Source organism: Suillus clintonianus (assembly GCF_016758775.1).
Source record: "Suillus clintonianus strain FC179 chromosome Unknown DEU56scaffold_3, whole genome shotgun sequence".
In the NCBI taxonomy this organism is placed as follows: Eukaryota; Fungi; Basidiomycota; class Agaricomycetes; order Boletales; family Suillaceae; genus Suillus; species Suillus clintonianus.
Window position 1 is genome coordinate 673,763 of NW_024539227.1, and position 21,541 is coordinate 695,303.

A 21,541-nucleotide genomic window follows, 5' to 3' on the forward strand; every position below is an offset into this window, starting at 1 on the left:
AACTTCAATGCTGTGCACTTTCAATATTGCTCCTTAGATAGCCACCTAGGGGAGGATTTGTGACTTTGCGTGTGGCGTGCCGCCGACCTGATACTACACGAGGCTGTACGCGTCCATCATTTCATCCTTAACATCAAGCAGACGAGTCTTCGTTGTTTACTGCTTCGCTTTCGTAACTTGAACTCACGATGGATGACGATGATGCCGATTATATGCAGGGTAGTGATGATGAGGTCGCACTCCCTTCAATATCAGCCCTTTGCACAGTTATGCTAACCACGAACTATCTTACAGGATTACGGATTCGACTATTCTGATGGAGACGAAGCCAATGAATCCGGGAGTGCCGATGTAGAGAATATGTACTATACTGCAAAATGTGGGTAGTTCGGCGAACAGCAGAAGTTGTTGATGGATTTCTTCTCCCAGCGAAGAAAGAAGATACTCCAGAGGAAGCACTAAAAGATTTTCGCGTTATAGTAGACCAGGAAACAGAGAAAGGCGACTGGTATAGTTTCCCCGACCATAAACCAAACTGTATGCTAACTGGTACCTCCCAGGGGCTTCAAGGCTCTGAAGCAATCTACCAAACTCCTCTTCCTGCAGCTGCACCGGCCGGCAGATGCTTTGAAGACTTACACACAACTCCTCACCTACACCAAGTCTGCAGTCACACGAAACTACTCTGAGAAGACCATCAATGGCATCCTTGATTATGTTGGTGGTGGGAAGAGTGGCCCCGTCGAGGTAGATGTACTAGAAAAGTTCTATCAAGTGACCAAAGATGCGCTTGAGGAGGCGAAGAATGACGTGAGTACTACGATGGTGAATTATGCTCTTTGAGACATATTGATATCCCCTGTAGCGTCTGTCTGTCAAGACGAATTTGAAACTGGCGAAGCTTTGGTTAGACCGAAAAGAGTACGGGCGTTTGACGAAGGTACCCATCATTTATTTTCATTCATATGGCTTCAACAATCTCTGCCAATCAGCTCATCCGTGACTTGCACACCACGACCAAGGCTGCTATGGATAGCGAAGATCAGTCGCAGCGGGGAACCCAGCTCCTCGAGATTTATGCACTCGAGATTCAAATGCACAATGAGATGCGTAACGTTAAGAAACTCAAGGTACAGCCTCGCATCCCGCTCAACCACTTGGACCTAATCAAATTATCGAACATAGGAAATTTATAATGCATCCAATAGTGTGCGCTCTGCAATTCCACATCCTCGGATCATGGGTGTTATTAAGGAGTGCGGAGGGAAGATGTGGATGGGCGAAAGTGACTCTTGTTTATTCCTCGATCCCCACTCATGTCTAACGCCACTATACAGGACAGTGGAATCGTGCTTCGGAAGATTTTTTCGAGTCCTTCCGCAACTACGACGAAGCCGGCTCTCCGCAACGCATCCAGGTCCTCAAGTACCTTGTCCTCGCGAACATGCTTACTGGATCTGAGGTCAACCCATTCGACTCCCAGGAAACAAAGCCGTACAAGAATGATTCACAGATCAAGGCAATGACAGACCTTGTAGATGCCTATCAGCGCAGAGAAGTTCACCTGGCAGAGAAGATCTTACGAGGTTTGTCCCTTCGTATATCAAATGCATAGTGCTCAACATGGTGGCAGATAATCGGTCAACAATTATGGATGACCTATTTATCAGATCGTATATCGGCGAACTTCTGCGCAGTCTGCGCACATCCTACTTGATTGACCTCATCAAGCCCTACACGAGACTGGAGCTTTCCTTCCTCGCCAAAGTAATTGTTTCGGTCCTTTTAAACTACCTTTGACGCTTATGGTCGTCTAGCAACTTAACGTCGAAATTGCCGAGGTCGAGGAGCTCCTTATTGGGCTTATTCTCGAGGGAAAGGTTGATGGTCGGATCGACCAAGTCGGCATGCGCCTTGAACTCGACCAGAGGTGAGCAAACTTCCGTCGTTCTCCTTTTAAGCGCCCCCATACTGACCCAATCACAGCCACGCACTAGAGAAGAAGCGTTATGCCGCACTTGAGAAGTGGACAGAAGCTCTGGAGGGTTTGCACTCCTCTGTGGTAGCGAAGACAGCTGCTGGAGCAAGAGGAGATCCGTTGATGGGTATGCCCCCTGAGCGGTTCCCTCCTGACTTTGGAGGGGTGGCGGCGACGGGGTTCTAATCAATACCTTGTGGAAGTTCTCCTGATGTTGTGCCTTATGATTGCATTTCCCGATGTTTCTCGAATATAATCATAAGCAAGACTTTGTGACGTTTGCACCTGCAGACCGAATCAGGGATCAGAAATTGGTCGCAGAATAATAACTTTTTTCTCGATTTTATTGACAAGGTTGCAAAGCTCTTCAAAGATTTCCACTAGATGTATTGATGATATGTTATAGCACAGATAATCGTGTACGTGAGATGATATCATAGAGAGTGAAGGAGTGATTGATTGGTGTAAAGCAGAGTTGTGTGGTTTAAGGACCGATAATAAGGTACAATGATAGTGTGAGCTAGATACAGGTTAGACGATAGCCAGTAGCATGAACTGCAAAATTAGTAGATTGTCCAGGTATGGCCAATTAGTCGACTTTCAAAGACAGCTTCCTCGCAAGTAGTATCGCAAGGTCCTGCCGACGTGACATGTGAGCAGGCGCTATCAAGCAAGAATAGCAAACGTACGATGATTAGAGTCGCTAAGCTCAGACGCCTGACGTGAGGTTGGGCGCCAATGTCGGCAACTTCGATGGCTTCCTGCAGGTTCGCAGCATTGGGTTGCTGCTCTTCAGGGAGGTCGGGCTGCATTTCATGACTGAATAAGGCTACAAGATGATGAAAAGAAAATGCGTACAAAGTTGAGAATCACCGGTCCAGCACTATCGTCGTCTTCAACAATGTCATACTGGCTGCTGAGACGTTCATCATCGTGCTTCCCAACAAGAAGTGTCAAAAATAGCGCTGACATGACGTTCGCGGCATGGCTCACCATCATCTCACGTTGACCTAGTTTGACTCTCGGGTAAGGGTGGAAACGGAGCAAATAAGACGTCCTGTAGCTTGGCAACCTCATGCTGCTGGTCGAATACTGACTTATCACCAGTGAAAATGAGGGAAAAGGAATGTCGTTTTTCCTGCGTGAAGGCATTGGGTTTAAATACCAGCGGAGGTTCGATGGAAGGAAAGTGAAAATAAATAAATTGAGGCGGGCATGTCCTAAATTCTAGAACCCGAATTCGTGATCCCGACAGGGCTGAGTTAGTGCCAAAGGCGCCTATTCCAGAGTGGACCTTCAATTGGTAAGGAATCTGCTTCCGCGGAACTAAATCTCCAAGCCACGTCTCATATGAGCAACCTCGATCTAGAACAACCATAGAAATCGCGAAACGAGAGGCATAAGACGCGCAGGAGCGACAACGTGACCATGGATGGGCTTCAGGTTGCTCCATCAAACCTAGGACCGCTGTTGCAAGGACCTGTACATTCAAAGCTCCAAGGTATACACCACGGACCTCGAGTCGCGACTTTTTCGACCTCTCTGTGCTGCTCAGAGCATCACAAAGATGCTGCGCGAGCCAGAGGCTTCCCTGACTGGAAAAGAACTTCGAGTCAGTACTACAGTAGTACACAAGGCACAGGTGCGTGGACTCTTTATGGAGAGCTCCCTGTTGTATGGTACACAATATATCTGCAAAGCGCTGATCAACCATCCTGAGCATTTACATCCCCTCAATATGCCAGAAAAAACACCCAATGCCGCCAAAATGGCTAGCTTTGCACGACCGCAGCGTGACACAATTGTGTGACGCGATGCATGACACAAAAAGGGGCGTCACGCCTACTTCACGCGCACGAGCCAGGCAAGTCTCCAACCGCCATCATAAAAGATGAAAACGACTCAGCAGCGTGCTCTAAATCCCTCAAGATGTCTCAAGCAGCATTGATATGAGTCAAGATAGTCACTATGGCTGCATCAAGATCACCCCCCAAGTCTCAACTGGCGCAACCGCCTTCATCAACATCAACGAGTGGCTTCCATGCCAATCCAGTATTGATACGCCCCAGAAACAAAACATGGTTGGAGTGAGCAAGACACTCACCAGTGACTATGATCCGGCTCAGTGCCCCCAACGCATTGTAAGCTGCTCCAAATTCTCCATGAATTTCCGCGTATCCAGATGTGAAGAATGTCGGACCGAATGATCCAACCTAAGAAGAAAATGCAATCAAGATGCAGAAACCATGAAGACCCCCAGTTCCGTTGCTGAGGAAAAAATTGCGATTTTTCACCGTCGCGGTGTCCAGTTCTTGTCAACGCAGTTGGCGATGCCGAGCTGTGACCAATCTAACTTGAGATGCCACCAAGCCGTCTTGCATGCTCTCGTGAAGGACACAATACATCGTAGGCGATTCTGATTTACGAGGGGTCCATGGGTGCGTGAAGAGGTGTCGAAGCCGCTCGTTTCGTTCTTCGAGATAAGCAATTCAAGAATCTCGGTTACAAATAACCCTCTTGCGTTACGCTTGAGTGGTTGAAGCTGAGCCAAGTGTTGCGTTGCGGGACGAGAGGTATTTCGTGATTGATTTGTGGGCGTCAGGTTTGTGTTTGGTCACAGCTTGAAATCGAAGTGACTTTGGACCCTGGGTGGACCGTGCATACAACTCCGCTCGCCAATTCAAGCCAAAGTTCCTTGGTTTGTCTTGGGTTTCTCGGTCCAAGAAATTGAAGTATTGATTTTTTATTTTACCGGAGTTGTTGTCTTTCACCTGCTTGAAAAGCTCTGGCAATACGACGACTGTCTGACAACAGTTGACTACAACAAAAAGGCGATGCCTCAATGTTGCACCTGGAGTCTTGGACCTCTTACTTGTGATGCGTCCAGTGGTTTCCACTTGAGCCTGGGCTTGAAGCGTGAGGCAGCGCTGTCCTGATCTTACCATGGAATCCGAAGTATGGCGTTGCTACTCTAATTTAATTGGATCGTGTGTTGCTCAGTGCTACCTCCCAGCCAGCAGGAAAGTCACCGTTCTCTCTGTATCGCGCTCGCTGAGTTTCGCTTTCAGGATGGGTTCATACATCTCCAAGCCCTTGGTCTATATGCTACTCTATTACGATTCCTGCTCGGTGAACCCATGCTACATTAATACCTACATGAGCGGTCATTGCAAGCCACTGTCGTATCTCCTGCGCAGCATCAAAAAAACGAGGAAAGCAAGATTCATCAGCACGAAATTTGAATGTCAGGACAGCCTACTTACTTTCCAATCGATGCTGGACGACCTTGTAATTTTTCTCTCGTCTTCTTCACTACCTGCGCTGCGCGTCTGTTCGTTTTACATCAGGTGGAATTGGATAAGTCAGTGCCCCATCCGTTTTTTTCTCCTTGAGCTGATGAACTGTAGGTATTCCTTGATGGTCCTTGAAGGAACACCAGCTCCGTAGAACACTGGCCGCTCGGTAGACATGTTTGTTCCTGAAACCCAAAGTTGCTCAGCTTTCCGGAACAGAGGTTTCGGTATGGGGTGTCTTGATGGTGGAATTGTTGTTAGTCGGGATCACGACGGTAAGTTTTGTGATATAATATAGTTTATCATTGATCCCAAGTTGACTGCAGATTTGTGACGTTGTTCTGGCCCCTTGAAGAAAGTCAAGGCGTCCAGATTGGATGGATTTTTTTGGAGATGACGGAAGCTGCACCACGAGCCTCATCAGCAGAAGCTTGGATAAGCCCAATAAGCTTTTGATAAGCTCAATATGGACGGCAAGAACAATGGCGCACGGCAATCGGCGTTGCAACTAAGACTAATAGCAATACCCGGATCATCAGCACCTCGTTAATATTTATGCTTTGGATATTATTCTTGTTTTCAGGGAATAATACGGTATTCGCAGCTCTTTTGTCTTTTTATGATACGTATCATCTTGACCAAGATGTAATTTTGATTTTCTGAAGTACTCCAGAGGCTTTCGCTACACCAACGGAGATCTGATTCAGTCATGAATGTCTGTCTCTTGCCGACATAAATTCCGCTGCATATTCGCCGCCTATGAAGACCGCGAACCAAGCCCTCGTACCACACCTGCTGCTCTTACAAAAACCTGCAGGAAATCCAAGGAGACTACGCTTGATAGTCTTTAGACAGACATAAACGGGTTCAAACCGCTAATGTCATGCCTGTCTGAAGGTGCCAGTAACATGTCCGAGGGAAATTAGTGAGCAGAATATCTGATGTTCGACATGATATTAAATACACAAAACAGACGCTCAAATCACCTATGTCAAATGGAGAGCGGAGCTTACGGATCGATACCACAACGTATCCACTCCTTTACGGTCTTCTTCGATGAGCTAGACGTGATGGATGATCGTGTCGTGCAAGCACTCATTTCTGCGTCATCACTCCCACCGCTCTTGCCAGACCTTCTTCGTAGTTTGGTGATGACCGAGAATGCTTCTTTTCGCTGTTGTGCGTCCTCCTTGGGTCAACTATCACATCTTTTTAGTTGGTTTATGGACCGGCACCCCCCTCGTCAGCCAAGTCTGATTTATTAGCTTCCCTCCGAGGTCGGCGTCCATCTATTCGGAAACTCGAGTGCGGTATATGTGGTGATGATTTTAAACCTCGAGGCTATGTGCCCTGGCTCCTGCGGGAACTTTTCCGTCTTGACGCAGGGCTCCTTAATACGCGAGAACTTCCTCGCTTGGCTTCTTTACCATCGTTGAAGTCTGCACTTCATCCTGAAGCTATACAGCAATAACGAGCGAGACACATCCAAATTCCGCTCCAACAAATTTCTCCCAACTCGATCAAATGCGCGTCACTGCGCCATCACTTTCCATCATTACTCACTGTTGTCACAGTATCTGGCTTTCCTCCTTGTACGTTGATTGCAGTGATTTAGGCGATGGTCCGGAGGTCCCGTATCATTCATTGGATATTCCAGGCCTCATTGTCTCCCTCTCGGAGTGCTTCTCTTCTGCTCTTGAGAAATTTCGTTTGACTTCCATGTCAACGTCAACTCGACGATTGTTTGTGTCGAAGATGCTTAAGACACGATTGCCCCTCGCAGCCTTTCACTTGGCTTTGACGAGGTTGCCCCGTCGCTGTCGTTTAGTGGCTTGACGGACTTGCACCTCGATTGGATGTGCACTTGGCACATCAATAACGCCCCATTCAAGTTAATCGTGTAATCCTGACCTCAGCTCAGGCTGGAGAATTTCTGGTTTGGAGGAGCGACTTGTCGGATAGACTCATCCACCTCATACATCATTGCCGGCGCCTGCGTACCATTAGACTGTCCTTTCGCGTGTGCCCAGTCTACATCAATAGCGAGCCGTTCTCTCAAATAATTTCCAACGAGAAGATCACCCAAATTTCTGTGGGGATGTCTCTACTCGTTGATCCCCTCACTGTGGCCAGTCAGTTGCATAGATTACGTGGACTTCCTTGATGACATTCCTGCGCAGCCATCATATAAATTTCTTGAGGATGGATGAAATAGGGTGAATGAGTTCCTGGGGAATTGATTACAATCAGGGCATTGTACTGTGTTCTTACAGTTTGTAAATATTATTACTTGACGTTGATCCCAAGAAAAACAATATCTTGTCAGCTTTGTATGGATATCCTTGTACGGTATCTTCAGTTCTCTGTCAGCGCCACCGCCATCTAATCCGCATCATCACGCCCCTCTGCAAGTGCTGCAGCCAAGGGTTTGTACAACCCGTGTTCTGTGCCGAGTCCATATGTAAACGTCATGCGCTCAATGATAGAAGGGCCATCATCAGGGTCTAGTTCGAGCTGTGAGGGCAATGAATACAGGCATCACCGTGGTATTGTAGAACGACAGCGACGCACCAAGGAAATGATATCATCCAGTAGGTGGGCTTGGCCCACCACCATACCGTACAGCCCAACATGGCCCGTGTAGACAATGTGCACGTGAAAGTGGTCTGCGCAATAGATTCAGACAGATTTTTGACCGACGAATAACTACTCACAATAACTCGGCTGGTAATGGATGTACATCCTGACGCCACCACGGCCGATACCCCACTTATCCTGCACAACTCTCCAAGCATCTCTCCTGAGCGTCTTGAGCATGCCCAAGTGCGGCTTCTTGCGGAGATCCCGCATACAGTGCACGTCAGTGTGCCTATAGAGCGCGAGGAGGTAAAGGTTGGAAATATTGGTGGTGTCCCATTTCATGTCGGGAAGGATGAGAAACTCCGGAGAAGCATTCAAGATATTTAACGCTTCGGCGTCACCTGTGAGAATGTCTTCGACCCTGGGGGTTGAATCAGCCTGCGGACTGTGACTAGGACAAGGAGTACCATTGTGTGCGTGCAGGGTCGAAGGCTAGGATGTAAGGTTTGACGATGGACTGGTAGAGAGCGGGAGTCTCGTGCACCATGAGCATGTCCTGCTTTGTATACTAGCGCATGGCCATCAACGTGAGTGATGATGAAGAAATGGATAAGACAGACCTTGCGGATGTGGACCTCGGTGGCGGGGCAGATAACATAGATCTTCACGTCAGGGAAGTCATCGTGTTTGTGAAGCCAAGCAAAGAACCACGAGTACTGAAGAATGGGTGAATCAGTGTGTGGTTGAGAGGGGAAGGGAGGGACATACAATGTCAGTGCTTCCGATCAGCTTGGTAGACTCAAGAACGCCGGATGAGAGCTGAGAGGCGAGGGTAGATGGCAGGGGCGTGCGCTCGAAGCGGATGATGGCGCGAAGGGGCGCAGAGGGAGTCGATGGGGAGGGCAGTGTGCCAAGCACGGCGAGCGTATGTGCGAGCGCGTCTAGGTTGTCAATAATGGCCTTTCTGTTAGCCCCATGATGATGCTATACGTACTTTCATCCAGAACGCGGTCAAAGACAAACTCTTTCAGGTCAACATTCGCCATGCCAGCTATGAGCACTGGCGGACAGGATCAGGAAATTACTGACGGACAGCTTCTATAGTGGTTTCCCTCGGCAGAACGAAGATACTTGTTCCAGATCTGACCAACAGACCTGGCCAACTGGGTACTCAGCGCTCAGATCTCAGATGAAAGGTTGATCATTACAACAACAGAAATGCGATACAAGAACTCGTTGATCTTCGGAGTGACGTCCACGCGTAGGAGAGCCGAAAACATTTTTGGTATGTACTACCAAGTTATCCTCCCCCACAGTCCCCCATCATCTTCTCAGGCATGGCTTATCATGCATTGGAAACGTTCGCGTACAATTAGACCGCGGTTCTTGTCTTTGATGTGCAAGCCAGACGCGTGCACTTACTAGAGGAGAGATGGAACATGAACAGGGTATAGTTAATTCACGGTATGAAGATATGAAATATTATCCCTCTAAAGCTGCAAGTCTCGCGCGAAGTTGTTCGATTTCGGCGTCCTAGTGAAATGGTACCATCGATAAACGAACATCATGTTTGCTGAGAATAACCCACTTTTGCTCGGAGATCTCGCTCGATTTCAGCCTGCGTGCGAATCTACAAAAACAAGTACAGATCAACAAACAAAGACAACTTTTATTGCTGAGAATAGCGCACTTGTGCTTGTTCTAGTTCGGCCTGCTGGTGGACATAGTACCGTCAATAAACGAAGATCATGTTTGCTGAGAATAACCCACTTTTGCTTGGCGGACTCGCTCAAGTTCAACCTGCGCGCAAATCTACAAAAACAAAGTACAGATCAACAAACAAAGTCAATTTTTTTTTGCGGAGGATAGCGCACTTCTGCTTGGCGAAGTCGTTCCAGTTCGGCCTGCTGGTGGACAAGTACCATCAACAAACAAAGACTAAATTTGCTGAGAAAACAACTCACCCGTGCTTGGCGAAACGGCTCATTTTTGATCTCAAGCTCCATGTAGAATTTCTGTCGTTCCTGCAAAGACAAGTACCATCAAGAAATGGAGACCATATTAGCTGAGAATAGCCCACCTTTGCTTTTTCAGCTTCGTGACGGCACTTTACCTGCTCGAGCAGCTCCAACATCTTTTGCCACTCGGGCTGATAAGCAGCACATACAGCCTCGATATCCTCAGTTGGCGACCCTAATGCGACACCGCGATAACGTGCGCGTGCACGAGACACACATCCCGAGTCTTGGTCACTAGGGAACAACTCTTTCAAGCTGCCCCACACTGCGCTTGAAAACCAATGGCATTGGTTTTCGTACAAGTGATATGCCGGGGCCTGGCGGTGTACTAGAGACAGGACAGTGGACACTTGAAGTGCCGAGGGCGCCGAAGATGAAGGAAAGTCAAAGGTACCGAGCCTGCTGTATGGTGTATATCTGGCTCGAAGATGTGGTGTTGCATCGCGGGGGGAACCATAAATACATACAGAATCGTACGCGGTGGTGTTGGATGATGAGGAAGAGACTAATTCAGATGATTGTTTGAGAGAACGATATTGTACTTGCATGCCACGGTCTGCAGACACTACAGCCTGAGCGGAGCAGCCATCGATCCAATGTCTGAAATAAAACACGAGGAACTCGTGTTCGCGATCACGAGTGCACTTGTAGTACTCCATGCGTGCCAGCACACACTTTGTGTACAGATTACCATTGATTTCGTCCCAAGAATCTGCCATCTGGGAACGCCAACCCAGCACTGATGCGCTATTGACATCAGGCCCATATGGACAGTGAAACTTTATAGCTGCCAGGCCCGGGAGTCCAGGAGGAGGCTCTGACACGAATACACGACGGAGGGAGGCTAGAAAACGGTTAATCCAGGAGCGATTTCTTCGGTCTTGTTTCAAGGACATTATAGATTGTCAAGGGTTTGAACTTTGAACACGTTGCAGCTTGCTCCACTTGAAGGAGAGGCGTCCAGAAGCTCAGCGCACCTGGGACCCGCCACGTGACCAATGACCATGCACTTTTTGGCGGCTTGCTGAGTCCAAGCTCCCGCGTCTTGTTGAACTCATCGCCTCCTCCATCGACGAAGAAGGTGTTGCAACACCCGAAGTGATCACTCAGCACTTCCGCAATACCCTCGCGTATATTCGCGGGAAGAAAGCGGCAGTTTACTTCAGCAATCAGAAAAATGGAAGTTCTCTGCAGGAAACTTGGTGATACAGTTTGTGTCGTTGTCCACTTTTCCACCCCATGTTTGAAGGTGATATTTTCGAGTATCAGGGTCGCCACTCTCATCCAAGTTGGTCCAACCCTTCAATTATGATCAAGAATCAAGATAGGTCCCAATGGCCATCATCGCTTCCGGGAACGCTGACTTGGCAGGTTTCACAATGAACTCAGACTACTCCTCAGGCTGGAGGGCGTTTGGTGTGTCTTTCAAGTAACGACCGTCGACAACAGCTAGCGCGTCGTTCCACATATTTCCGTCAAGCTCAGCAAGAGTGCGATTGTCGTAACAACCATCTTGTGGCGTCTTCATTCTTGCCGAAGCAGTAACAAGCTAGCATCCAAGGCGTTGCAGCTCTTTGAAGAATTGGGTGGTGGTATAAGCAATGGCCAATTTGTCGGTGCCCACTGCCACAACACGCGAGTGTCAATTTGTGTCAATGCAGATCCAAGCGTTTATATAAATTGATCTCGTCGATTATTTCTGTTTGGGTTCCGGGCAAACACTTCTTTCTCGTGGCCCACTGGGGCTACGTCCAAGGACGACGGTCACTGGTATGATGACGAGTTGACGCACCGATTAATTCCAATTTACCATTACGCTGAGTAGTCCATTAATGTTGGTTGCCATCCGAGGTTTTCGGTGCTGTAACTGACACGAGGCACGCAAGCATTTTCAGTACTCTCGCCATTAGTTGTCTTGCTCTAATGTAATGCGTTGCATATCATAAACCGTGTCTGTACGACCACAAACTTTTCTAGTTTCTGATTTCGCTCATTCTATGGCGGAGACTTGAATTGTTGAAAGTCACGTGCACACATGTACCTTTGTCGGCGAGTGAGTACTAATCTGAAACTTTATCTGAAACGGATAGCTGCCCCATCATGATGGCGACTTGAAAGGAGCCGCCATGGATCCCGACTGACAACAAGTCGCCGTCTACGGCGATGCCGATGGGCCAGCGCATCATACTATGTAGCTCATTTGCAATCCATTTGCAAACCCGTCAAGCTTTAGGGCGTCGTATGGGTAGTACCTTGCTTTACTATCGCCATAAGGTAACTATTCATATCATGCTAGTTGATGTCATTACACTGCTTGTTTCGAACTAGCCGCAACTGTGCTGCTTCGTGCCTTTAGTCTGCATGCCTTCGATCAAGTACTCACAGCGCTGCTCCTCAAAAAGATACTGGCGCGATTTCCAACGCGACTTGGAGCCGAGTATCATCGCGGTTCACAGCTCTAAGTATACTAGTAGAAGCGATCCACACGTGGTGCGCTGCTGCGCAGCCTAATCGCTCTGATGGACATTTACCTGCCTTAGTAAACAGCTGGATATCGTATAAGTTGTGATGAGCTGGTCAACGGCATCCCAACACTAACTCCATTCCAACCTGCCTCTCCCCCACCAGGCCCGAGGAGAGATAGAAAATGAAGTACAGCAAAAGCTTCACGGCTATGGTTGCTGCTGGCCTGGTTCGAGTTTCGCTCGCTCAGAGCACGACATGGTACGTATCGTTTCTATTCTGCAGCCTGCTTGCTCATTCCTAAATATTTTCAGGTGCGGTAAGAACTATATGGCAAACCAGTCTGTGGTGCCCCCTGGTGGACAGTTTGTCTTACCCATCCAAAGTGCTGAACCGCTTCTGTCGTTTCGCTGTGCCCCTGTCTTCCGCCCATACCTCGAGGAGGATGCGAAGAGCGCGGCATTTGTGGTCGACACACCAATTGTTTACGACTGGATCACTGGTGCTGAGAGCATATCACTTCCTTCTAACTCGAGCAATTCTAGCGGCTCCACTGGCCTAGGAAGCCTCAGCGTCACCATCAGTGTGGGCTCTGTCTACACCACCACAAACGTCCCTCTAAACGCTACCGGGATTCAAATTCCCGTAGATATCAGCAATCTCGACGCCCAGAAGACCGCATACAATGTCAGCTGCTCTGCTGTATATTCTGCTCCTTCATCTTCGGGGTCTGAAACTGCAAACGAGCAGAAATTCAGTGCTAGCTCATCCCTTTTGTATCTCCCTAATACAAATGCTTCCGTCACAAAGACAGACTTGCGCACTGGTGCACTCTGGGTGCGGCCTGCAAGTGGCAATGGTGGAACATTTGCGCCGTTCATCCCTCAAGGATTCTACATAAATTTCGACCAGTATCTAGCGAAAAATTTGTCTATGATCGATCAACTTAAGGCTGATGGGTTCGTCTTTCGTTGCCATCACCTCCTAAGCAATCATTCATTTTTTTTTCAGCTTTAACACTGTATGTTTCGTGGTGATCTGATGTCCCGCGCTGACCGTATACGCCATAGCTTCACCCAATTCCTCCTTACGATAACCTCACTATTTTCGAAGAAGTCATTAACAAGACCGTCAGTGCCGGCATGTACATCGTTTATGATATGCGATCGTATGTCAGGCTTCTGTCACCTCAGCTTATGATCATTGATATATTTGTATTCAGGAACTACCAAAATTTGACCGCTGTCGCTCAACAAGTGAACACTTACGCCTCGATTCCAAACCTACTGAACTGGGAGACCGCACACGAGCCCGATGGCAACTCTGACCCCCAAAATGCGGCGCAGGCAGCATATGACTTAATTTACCAAATGGACGGATATCATCCTGTCTCTATTGTTCTGAATTGCCAAGACTACAACTTCTCGCCTTACGTCGGGGGAGCTGATATCGTTCTGCAGGTGAGCTACATATACTATTTTCATCACTTGCGCTTCTAACTCCTGGTGTAGGATGCTTATCCTATCGGTATCAATGCCACATGGTCTCCTGTGTGGAACACAGAGTGTACTCCGGACTTCGGTCACTGTGGTTGCGACAACTGCCAAGGGGAAATGTGGGATGTTAAGGCCCGTGTCCAGACCTTTAAAAACAGACTCAACATCTTGGGCTTTGACCGCACCAAGTCCGTGTGGACCACGCCCCAGGCTTTCGGCAGTGCCGCGTAAGTTACCTTGAGTCACCAACACGACCTCTGTCTTGACTCCCCTTACAGATACTGGAACACAACTCCCACTGGCATGCAATGGGCTGCTATGGGATTCACTTCCTTCAGCCATGGTGCTATAGGTAATTTTATGCTGATACCGCGCATATAAATAAATAAAATTAACTTCCATCATCTAGGTTCCAAGTCCTACCAATACCCGACCACAACCAACAATGAAACAACGATCGAAGGGACAGCAGCTGGCCTCACCGTTCTCATCCAAAAATATGTTCAGCCTTTCATGGTCGACCCGAACGCCACATTTGCCAGCTATGACTACCAGGGCGTGGATGCCGGTCTCTGGAACAACGGCACTTCATACTTGCTCCTCGTTGTCAACATGGGCAACGCGCAGGTCTACATGCCGTACCAGGATATCGGATTGGGCTGGGTCACAAACGCGACGAAACAGGTACAACGCATATTTTCTGTCTTCGAGGTCCCCACCGCTGCTGGCAATCTCACCGGTGTGACGTTCCAAGCTGGAGGTATTGGTATTCACATTGCGACGCCCTGAAGCGGTTATAGAACAAGGACTAAGGGAAACTAGAAATCGATGACCTTAAACGATATTTGAAATTTCAGCAGTTTGTATTTAGTGACCGTTCGCATAATGGCTACCGCGAAAGCAATTACATAGCAAAGAATAGCGAGTAATAATAGATACAAACGGATTATTTGCTTAACTTGCAGTAATTTAACATATGATCATCAACCGAGCTTCACTTTCTTCGACGGCTGAGGCGTCCCTTTCTCACCATCCTTGCGTTTCTTGGTCCCTGTACTCGTTTTGGCTCCACCAAACAGCTCCTTGACCCGGTCGCGTACGGCCTGCGCGATATGCCCAACCTCAGAGTCCACGCCATTGAATGTGATGGCGTTTCGGATCATGAGGTCAATGTCTGCCTCAAATGCATCAGTCGAGTCGTACTTGTCAGCGTCCAACTTCTGGCGGATCGTTCTCAGGTCCCTCGCATCCCTCTTCGGTATGACGTCAAAATACGTCGGGATGCCCAACAGGACAGGATCGACGGGTTCTCGGAACACCCAGGAGCTGCGGCAAAGTTAGCATCCTTGAACCACCATGAATGAAAAAAAAAAACTTACACGTCCTCCTTCACCAATTGAGTCATCAGCGTTTGTAAAGTCCTCTTCTCCGTCCATGAAAGCTTCTTCTCTATCACCTTCGACCATTCTTTCTTGAATACTTTCTCCACCACATCCGCACAGTTGACGGGGTACGTAGTGGGTGGGTTGAATTTTCGGCAGTTGCTTAACACCAGCTCGACGTCTTTTTGGAAGTCATCCATGGTCGAGTACTTGCCCTCGTTCAAACGCTGGGTCATAGTACCAAAGTCCATCGGGTGTTTGATTTCTTCATAGTAACTATATAAATGTCAGTGTTAGTCGTGATAATGCAACATGTCACTCACGTAGGGCAACCGTCTCTCTCAGGGTCCACGGGCAGAGCGAATATAATGCACTCTGGCACCCTGAGAAGGACCTTCAAAATTTCCCGACATTTCTTCTCATTTAGAGGAGCTGACGCCTGCATCTTGCGAGGCTTCGATGGCGTCGGAGTATTGCTAGGAACCACTTCTCTCTCTTTGCCTTTGATGGAGGTGCGCGGAGGTTCTGAGGCGGATTCTGAATCGCGAAGATTTGCAGGTTTCTCTTTCTTTGGTTTGCCAAGAGACACTTTAGGAATAGGCGCAGGCGCAGGCGTAACGGACGGTTCCGCAGCTGGAGTGCTAGAGCTCAAAGAGGGGGCGCTAGGCTTTTCCTTCCTGGAGAGGGACGGGGCTAACATCAGTATCTCGCTACCATTATCGTCAGCACTCGTCTTTCTGCGTTTTCCAGGTGGTCCACTGCCAGAAGCTCTTGCAGGGGGTGGTGATTCTCGAACAGGATCTTTGGTTTTCCGGGTGCGCTTCTCTTCGTCCTTCTCTCGCTCAATAGCGATGACTTCTTGCAACAGGTCATGGGATCCATCATCAACATAAGGCGGAGGTGCTTCGTCAACAGCTTTGGGCTTGCGCGGTTTGGGTTTCTGTGAAGACTTGGGCTCCCCCGCCTTCTTCGGGGGCTCTGGTTGCGGTACCTTAACTTGTGGACCACCAACCTTGAGCTTGATGATCGGACGTGCTGGAGTCTCCGATGCTGCTTGCGGAGGTGGCAGCGGGGCTGAGACCGCAGGAGGCTTTGACGCAGCAGTTGTGGGTTTTTTCACTATGACAGTGGGCAAACTCTCGGGCGCAGGCTCTGCATTCTTGCTAGCAGCTTCGAGAGTCTTCTGAATGCGGTTCCAAACTGGCCAGAGGTAAGAAAATGAGATGATTTTGTGCTATTGAACTCACGTTTTTCAAAGAACGTTTCCAAGAAAATCGCCTCAGTGTGGGCGTACGTTCCAGAAGGGTTGTACTGCTTCGCATTTGCTATCATAAGACGGAAGTCTCCCTCGAAGGCGAAGCGATCCTTGTACATTCCCGCCTCTACTTTAGCGCCCATGGTGCTGAGGTCCATAGGATTCTTGATGACCTCGTAATAGCTATATACCGCGTAAGCAAAAGTGGAAAGTCATTATCAAAGATACAAACTTTGGGGCATGGTCTCGAACAGGATCCACTGGTTGCATAAAAAGCACTGCGCTCTTATGCATCGTGAGCTTCTTGAGTGCATTGCGGCTTGCACGCAAATCGTTCAAGCTCATTCCAGCTGACTGTGCCTTCGGAATATGAGGGGGTCTGACACCATTCAAAAGCTTTGGTTTGGGTTTGGGCTTGGCTTTCGCAGGAACTGGGGGAGGAGCCATGGAGCCTGCACGAGCTGGAGGCGTTGGAACAGCGGATGTAGTGACAGATGTAGTGGGGCCTCGGGCTTGAGCAATACCAGGCATAATTTTGAGCTTAGGGGCAGCAGATGGAATAGCAGGCGACCGAGGAGGTGGTCCCCCGGACTTGAGAGGTCGAGAGGCTTTCGGCAGGACCTTCACCGTTGGCAGCGGGGGCGGGACTTCAGTCACAGGTGTAGGGGGCAGGTGAATAGTAACCTTCGGTGGAGTCTCTTCAACTCCCCGAAGGACAATGTCAGCTAGCTTGATGACACCCCAGCGCACTTCCTGGTCAATGTCCGGTGCACTTCGTCCCGATTGATTATATGAGTGACAGTCACACAAGATCATGTCGAAGAACTTACAGAGCAATGGACATCAAAAACTCTCGCAACACTTCGTTCTTACCAATTTCTCTGTCTTTCCTGAGTACCTTAATCATCATATCAACCTCGCTCTTCTTCGCTTCTTTCGACTTTTCTGGCAGGGAACCGTCTTCCTCGATGAGCAGGGATTCTGTGTCCTTGATGGAGTTCTTCATTTCCCCCATGGACACCAACAGAGCTAAGCTTTGACATGCGCTACGGGCCACATGTCTCCGGACCACGCGAGATGGGTCGTTTGCCATGACAGCTAATACGTAGCGCATGATGGCAGGAGTGTACCACTTGGACATGAAAAGGCCATCGAACGCGGCGAGACGAACTTGAGTGTAATTACCCTCACTGAGAGACAATCAGATGAAGTAGAATATACAGCCATTGTAACATACCGAGTAAGAGGGAAAAAGACCCGGAGATCGTTCGGGATGAGGTTCGCGGTAGTGAGAATCAAGTAGAACTGAGGTCAAAGTCGTCAATGTAAGATCTTTGATGCATGAAGCTACTCACTTCCAACACTGCAGTGGTGACTACATTCTTTGGTGACGGGATGAGTCTGTCCATGCTCCGATACCTACTGACCTCGTCGATCGCCTGTTTCATCAAGTTGGCATCCTCGGTAGTATGCTCCGACTGAACCTCTTCGCGAAGGAGCTCGCCACGTTCTGGAGGAGCAACCGAGACAGTTGCACAAGCAACAGCCGAAATGAGAGTGCATATATAGAATGCGTCTGAGTACTAGAGAGCATTTAAGTGGTAACTATTCTATTTTGCACGGAATTGCTAGTACTTACTGGGTTGGCCGTGTTGTCGTTGTAACGAAGCTGGTCGACGAGGAACTGACGAACTACTGAAGGCGTTTTGCCGTTCTCAAACCGCACTTGAGATATTGCGTGAACGATGCTCTGAAAAACCATGAGTTGCGAAATAAAAGTAGCACTGTGAAGACATACCTTCCGAACAAAGTATTCCGCCAGGTCAGAGAAATCATTAGGCTTTGGGACGTAAGTATGAGCAAACAAGTCTTGGTTGGGGTCTTCTGGGTCGTAGCAGTAGCGGAGGAACAACTTGAACAGATGAAATAGTCCCAAGAAGTCAAGTTTCCGAATGGCGCACTGATGCTTTCACATTAGAGATCTTCAAAAGGTACAAAAAATCTAGAAACACTGACATGCACTAGGGCCATCGCAGCCTCACAACGTATGCGATAGTAGTAATTGGAGACGAGCACTGTCTTGGTGAAAGTGCTCGAAACGATGGCGGTGGATTGTTTTGAGAGAGCGTTAACAGCCTATGAAAGTTCAAGCCAGGAAAATGAATTGTCAACAAATAACTCACTTCCAGCTGCGCAACGACGTCACGATCTCGCTGCAACTGCGAAACCCACATGAAGTCGGGCTGTTCGAAAGCTATAGCAGCGATCCATTCAAAATCGGCGTCCATGCGAATCCATTCGTACGTCGCCCCCGACATCACCTGTTCATCCTCTTCTGTCCAGTCAGCCACCTTCCAATTTTCTCGTTCCTTCTCCTTTTCCCAAATCTCGAGTCCAAAACCCATGTCGATTAGACCCATAGCTTCAGCAGCTTCTGCATCGCCTTCTGCTGCAGCCTGAGCAGCCGCTTGTCGTGCAAGGTATCGCTTAGTGTTTCGTCGAATACGTTTGTACTTCGTGTTGAAAGGGACTTCAAAACGCTTGAAGGACGAACGAATGTCTAGAACGTGCTCATATGGAGTGCCATCTGCCTCATGGATCCGAACAGTCATTTGGCCCTTTAGAGGCTGGTGAGGGGCTTGATCAGGATGCAACCGCTCATAAACGTACCTCGAAGAATGGCACGGGCTTGTGCAACAGTTTCGATACCTCATTGTGCTCAAGCGCCTTGTATGCAGGCGAATCTTGTCGCATCGTGATTTCGACTGCCATCTTCTTCCTGTTGAATGAAGCCGAGAACCCAAACGCTGGACAACCACTACCGTAGATCCACTGTTCAGCGAATGACCGAAGATCAATTCCGCTGACCTTCCTGCATGTACGCAGGAACGAGTGCGTCGATAGAGCATTGTTTTGTAGCTCTCCGCTCATTGCAGACAAGAAAATCTTTGGCAAAACACGAGGAAGACCGAGCGAGGTACCAGACTTGCCGAGACGTCGGTCCAGGATGTGCAGCACGAGGGGCGCCTTCAAGTTGACAAAAGGTAACGTCATGGAGTCCGGGGGATCATTGTGCTGTGGTTGACAAATGGGCGGCATCGATCCGTTGTCCCACTCGACAACTCGTTGCATATCCCGCTTGAGTCTGTATCGGTACTCGTTATTTCCCAGGAGCTTGCGGACGAATAGGCCAGTGATATACAGGGCAAGACCATTCACGAGCCATGTATCTGACCATGTCTTCTGTTGGATGTTGATTCCCATCCACTGGCAGGCCAGGGCATGACTAAGTGCTTGCCGCGTTTCAAGGACCTGCTCAATCGAGTCCTCGCCATGAAGAAGATCCACAGAGATTATGGAAAGCGTCGAGCTGTCGAAACGCTGAACAGGCATCTCGTCCACCGCCACCACTTTGTATGACCCAAACGGGTAGGAACCGAACTCTGTACTGTAGAAGTTCATCGCCGAACGCAGGAATGAGATCGACGATTGGAGCATAGCTTCGTGACCAGGTAAGCAAAACGCATGCATAAGAGGCTGTGATATGCCGGATGTATCCTCTGATGTGAGCTCCGTCGGGATGGGATGCACATGGAATGGGCCAGCAGCAAAAGCGACATGCTGCACGGACGTCAACACTGTTTGAGAAAACAAGAAGATGGTTTTATTCGAGTTGTTGGGATGGGCAACCTGTGTGGCCTTTGTTAGCTCACCAATTGGGAAATACGTGGATCACATGCCTGTTCCACGAGGTCACCACTGCAAACAACTACCGTCGGGATAGACTCTTGGGATTCTTCGAAATCACCATTGTCTCCGCGGTGGCCAGGATCAGGCTCTTCGAGATAGCGAGGAACAACAAATTCGAACTCCCAAGTACACTTCTCCCACAAACTGTCGACGCACGGAACCCAACATCTTGCAGCATCAGGTGACGATGGTGTCGTGTATGCATGCGGTACGCGCTGAAAGACGTCAGTATGTCTTAGTCATGGACATAGAAGTTGCTCACGAATGGGTAGGAGTCGGTGGGCAGCACAAACTGGATGCCATCCACGGGATTTCTCAGGCTATAATCAATGTGGACTACAATCGGCATGAATTCGGGAATGGGTGCAGGGGTGTGGGAAGAGGGGCCAGGGGTATGAGGTTCAGGCGTGGCAGCTTATACGGTAAACACTTTGAATACATGCCATATAACCCTCAATTATTGAAATTTACCTTCACTGACATGACCGTTCGGAAGCGAATGGTTTGCATGGCCAGTTTGTCGAAGCGAAACTTCCTTCGGGATCGCAATCGAGAGTTCACCCTCATCACCTTCAGCCAGTGCAGAATATATCTTCCGTTTCAGCTCTGGATAAGTATGGCAATCCTGAGGATTTGAGATATTGATCTGAGCGAGCGGATCATGGTGAACAAAATCTGCTGGGTGTGACGCGACAGAAATAGAATGAATCGCTGCAGAAAACACGTCAAACCAGGCGTCCGGGATTCACAAGCGCAGCACATACTGCATTGCCTGGAGTGCAGATGAATAGTTCTCAGGTTGGAATTAGTTGGAATAAGCGTGATTTCTGTGTAACCCTGTTCAAGAATGTTGTTGTATGAGCGCCTGCGAGAGTAGCCTATAGTTCAACGTACCCAGAGAGAGCCGGAGAAGTCAATCTCCAGAACAACTTTCTGATGACTAGTATATACGAAAAAAGGTGTCAGTACTGTTGAAACGCGGGCTAAAAGGAAAACACGTATATAGAGAAGCCACGACGACTGTGCTCGCGTTGCATGATTGACCGCCAGTCGAACAAAGAGCTATAACCAGAAGTTCTGCGCTCGTATTGAAGGAGTCTTGCGTAGGCTGCACGAAGATGAATATGAGAAGTGAAGGAGAAATGGACTAGGAAGGTGAAGACCGTTGGTTCAGGTCTTCAAAGCTTCACGGGTGGGATTGGTGACGGCGCAGGGACAACCGACGCGATTACGTAATGTTCAGTCGCGACTGGGTGGCTGTGTATAATTTCCTGCCTCAAGCTTCAAGGATAACAAGTGCGCCCTTATTCCATTCAGCACTAATCA

General features: G+C 48.7%; 6 protein-coding genes across 6 annotated transcripts; 2 read left to right on the forward strand and 4 right to left on the reverse strand.

Moving 5' to 3' along the window:
- The first annotated feature begins 23 nt into the window (after window positions 1-23).
- Window positions 24-2,337, forward strand: DEU56DRAFT_768491 (PCI domain-containing protein). The gene is made up of 11 exons (XM_041351247.1): window positions 24-233; window positions 295-379; window positions 430-508; window positions 561-810; window positions 866-940; window positions 993-1,130; window positions 1,186-1,285; window positions 1,338-1,586; window positions 1,634-1,767; window positions 1,818-1,930; window positions 1,987-2,337. The coding sequence occupies exons 1-11, from the start codon at window positions 189-191 to the stop codon at window positions 2,162-2,164; spliced, it is 1,446 nt and encodes a 481-aa protein (XP_041214888.1). The 5' UTR covers window positions 24-188; the 3' UTR covers window positions 2,165-2,337.
- DEU56DRAFT_768496 (uncharacterized protein) lies at window positions 2,338-2,994 on the reverse strand. Its single transcript, XM_041351248.1, has 3 exons — window positions 2,837-2,994; window positions 2,668-2,784; window positions 2,338-2,615 (listed from the first exon to the last, which is right to left on the reverse strand). Exons 1-3 carry the CDS (start codon window positions 2,975-2,977, stop codon window positions 2,568-2,570), a joined length of 306 nt encoding a protein of 101 aa, XP_041214889.1. The 5' UTR covers window positions 2,978-2,994; the 3' UTR covers window positions 2,338-2,567.
- Window positions 2,995-7,544: 4,550 nt separating this feature from the next.
- DEU56DRAFT_317911 (scavenger mRNA decapping enzyme) lies at window positions 7,545-9,237 on the reverse strand. Its single transcript, XM_041345629.1, has 7 exons — window positions 8,846-9,237; window positions 8,620-8,792; window positions 8,472-8,567; window positions 8,319-8,419; window positions 7,986-8,272; window positions 7,843-7,937; window positions 7,545-7,785 (listed from the first exon to the last, which is right to left on the reverse strand). The coding sequence occupies exons 1-7, from the start codon at window positions 8,895-8,897 to the stop codon at window positions 7,654-7,656; spliced, it is 936 nt and encodes a 311-aa protein (XP_041214890.1). The 5' UTR covers window positions 8,898-9,237; the 3' UTR covers window positions 7,545-7,653.
- DEU56DRAFT_317954 (uncharacterized protein) lies at window positions 9,209-10,811 on the reverse strand. Its single transcript, XM_041345630.1, has 5 exons — window positions 9,932-10,811; window positions 9,816-9,875; window positions 9,726-9,758; window positions 9,622-9,663; window positions 9,209-9,565 (listed from the first exon to the last, which is right to left on the reverse strand). Exons 1-5 carry the CDS (start codon window positions 10,763-10,765, stop codon window positions 9,521-9,523), a joined length of 1,014 nt encoding a protein of 337 aa, XP_041214891.1. The 5' UTR covers window positions 10,766-10,811; the 3' UTR covers window positions 9,209-9,520.
- A 1,705-nt stretch (window positions 10,812-12,516) lies between these two features.
- DEU56DRAFT_897582 (uncharacterized protein) lies at window positions 12,517-14,617 on the forward strand (the record flags this gene model as incomplete). The annotated part of the gene is made up of 8 exons (XM_041356446.1): window positions 12,517-12,593; window positions 12,647-13,291; window positions 13,344-13,353; window positions 13,403-13,500; window positions 13,555-13,792; window positions 13,844-14,055; window positions 14,107-14,180; window positions 14,238-14,617. 8 exons carry the CDS (start codon window positions 12,517-12,519, stop codon window positions 14,615-14,617), a joined length of 1,734 nt encoding a protein of 577 aa, XP_041214892.1.
- Window positions 14,618-14,692: 75 nt separating this feature from the next.
- DEU56DRAFT_318024 (TATA-binding protein associated factor Taf2) lies at window positions 14,693-21,438 on the reverse strand. The gene is made up of 19 exons (XM_041345631.1): window positions 21,218-21,438; window positions 21,110-21,158; window positions 20,980-21,052; window positions 20,687-20,926; window positions 20,478-20,629; window positions 20,206-20,430; window positions 19,136-20,155; window positions 18,649-19,083; window positions 18,482-18,601; window positions 18,264-18,425; window positions 18,105-18,215; window positions 17,821-18,048; window positions 17,703-17,770; window positions 17,296-17,655; window positions 16,698-17,237; window positions 16,458-16,648; window positions 15,534-16,410; window positions 15,208-15,486; window positions 14,693-15,154 (listed from the first exon to the last, which is right to left on the reverse strand). Exons 1-19 carry the CDS (start codon window positions 21,250-21,252, stop codon window positions 14,812-14,814), a joined length of 5,508 nt encoding a protein of 1,835 aa, XP_041214893.1. The 5' UTR covers window positions 21,253-21,438; the 3' UTR covers window positions 14,693-14,811.
- Window positions 21,439-21,541: the final 103 nt, after the last annotated feature.

Excerpts from the sequence above, each read along its gene's own strand:
- DEU56DRAFT_768491 (XM_041351247.1), top strand. The coding sequence starts at position 189 with ATGGATGACGATGATGCCGATTATATGCAGGGTAGTGATGATGAG. Across the intron at positions 380-429 it reads TATGTACTATACTGCAAAAT|CGAAGAAAGAAGATACTCCA; the intron begins GTGGGTAGTTCG and ends TTCTTCTCCCAG. Across the intron at positions 1,131-1,185 it reads GTAACGTTAAGAAACTCAAG|GAAATTTATAATGCATCCAA; the intron begins GTACAGCCTCGC and ends TATCGAACATAG.
- DEU56DRAFT_768496 (XM_041351248.1), bottom strand. The coding sequence starts at position 2,977 with ATGATGGTGAGCCATGCCGCGAACGTCATGTCAGCGCTATTTTTGACA. Across the intron at positions 2,785-2,836 it reads GACCGGTGATTCTCAACTTT|CCCGACCTCCCTGAAGAGCA; the intron begins GTACGCATTTTC and ends CATGAAATGCAG. Across the intron at positions 2,616-2,667 it reads GCTTAGCGACTCTAATCATC|GACCTTGCGATACTACTTGC; the intron begins GTACGTTTGCTA and ends TCACGTCGGCAG.
- DEU56DRAFT_317911 (XM_041345629.1), bottom strand. The coding sequence starts at position 8,897 with ATGGCGAATGTTGACCTGAAAGAGTTTGTCTTTGACCGCGTTCTGGAT. Across the intron at positions 8,420-8,471 it reads CCGAGGTCCACATCCGCAAG|TATACAAAGCAGGACATGCT; the intron begins GTCTGTCTTATC and ends GCCATGCGCTAG. Across the intron at positions 8,273-8,318 it reads GACCCTGCACGCACACAATG|GGTCGAAGACATTCTCACAG; the intron begins GTACTCCTTGTC and ends TTCAACCCCCAG.
- DEU56DRAFT_317954 (XM_041345630.1), bottom strand. The coding sequence starts at position 10,765 with ATGTCCTTGAAACAAGACCGAAGAAATCGCTCCTGGATTAACCGTTTT. Across the intron at positions 9,759-9,815 it reads AGCCGTTTCGCCAAGCACGG|CAGGCCGAACTGGAACGACT; the intron begins GTGAGTTGTTTT and ends CTTGTCCACCAG. Across the intron at positions 9,566-9,621 it reads AGCGAGTCCGCCAAGCAAAA|CAGGCCGAACTAGAACAAGC; the intron begins GTGGGTTATTCT and ends TATGTCCACCAG.
- DEU56DRAFT_318024 (XM_041345631.1), bottom strand. The coding sequence starts at position 21,252 with ATGCAACGCGAGCACAGTCGTCGTGGCTTCTCTAT. Across the intron at positions 17,238-17,295 it reads TTTTTGATGTCCATTGCTCT|TGCACCGGACATTGACCAGG; the intron begins GTAAGTTCTTCG and ends ATCGGGACGAAG. Across the intron at positions 15,487-15,533 it reads GAGAGAGACGGTTGCCCTAC|TTACTATGAAGAAATCAAAC; the intron begins GTGAGTGACATG and ends ACATTTATATAG.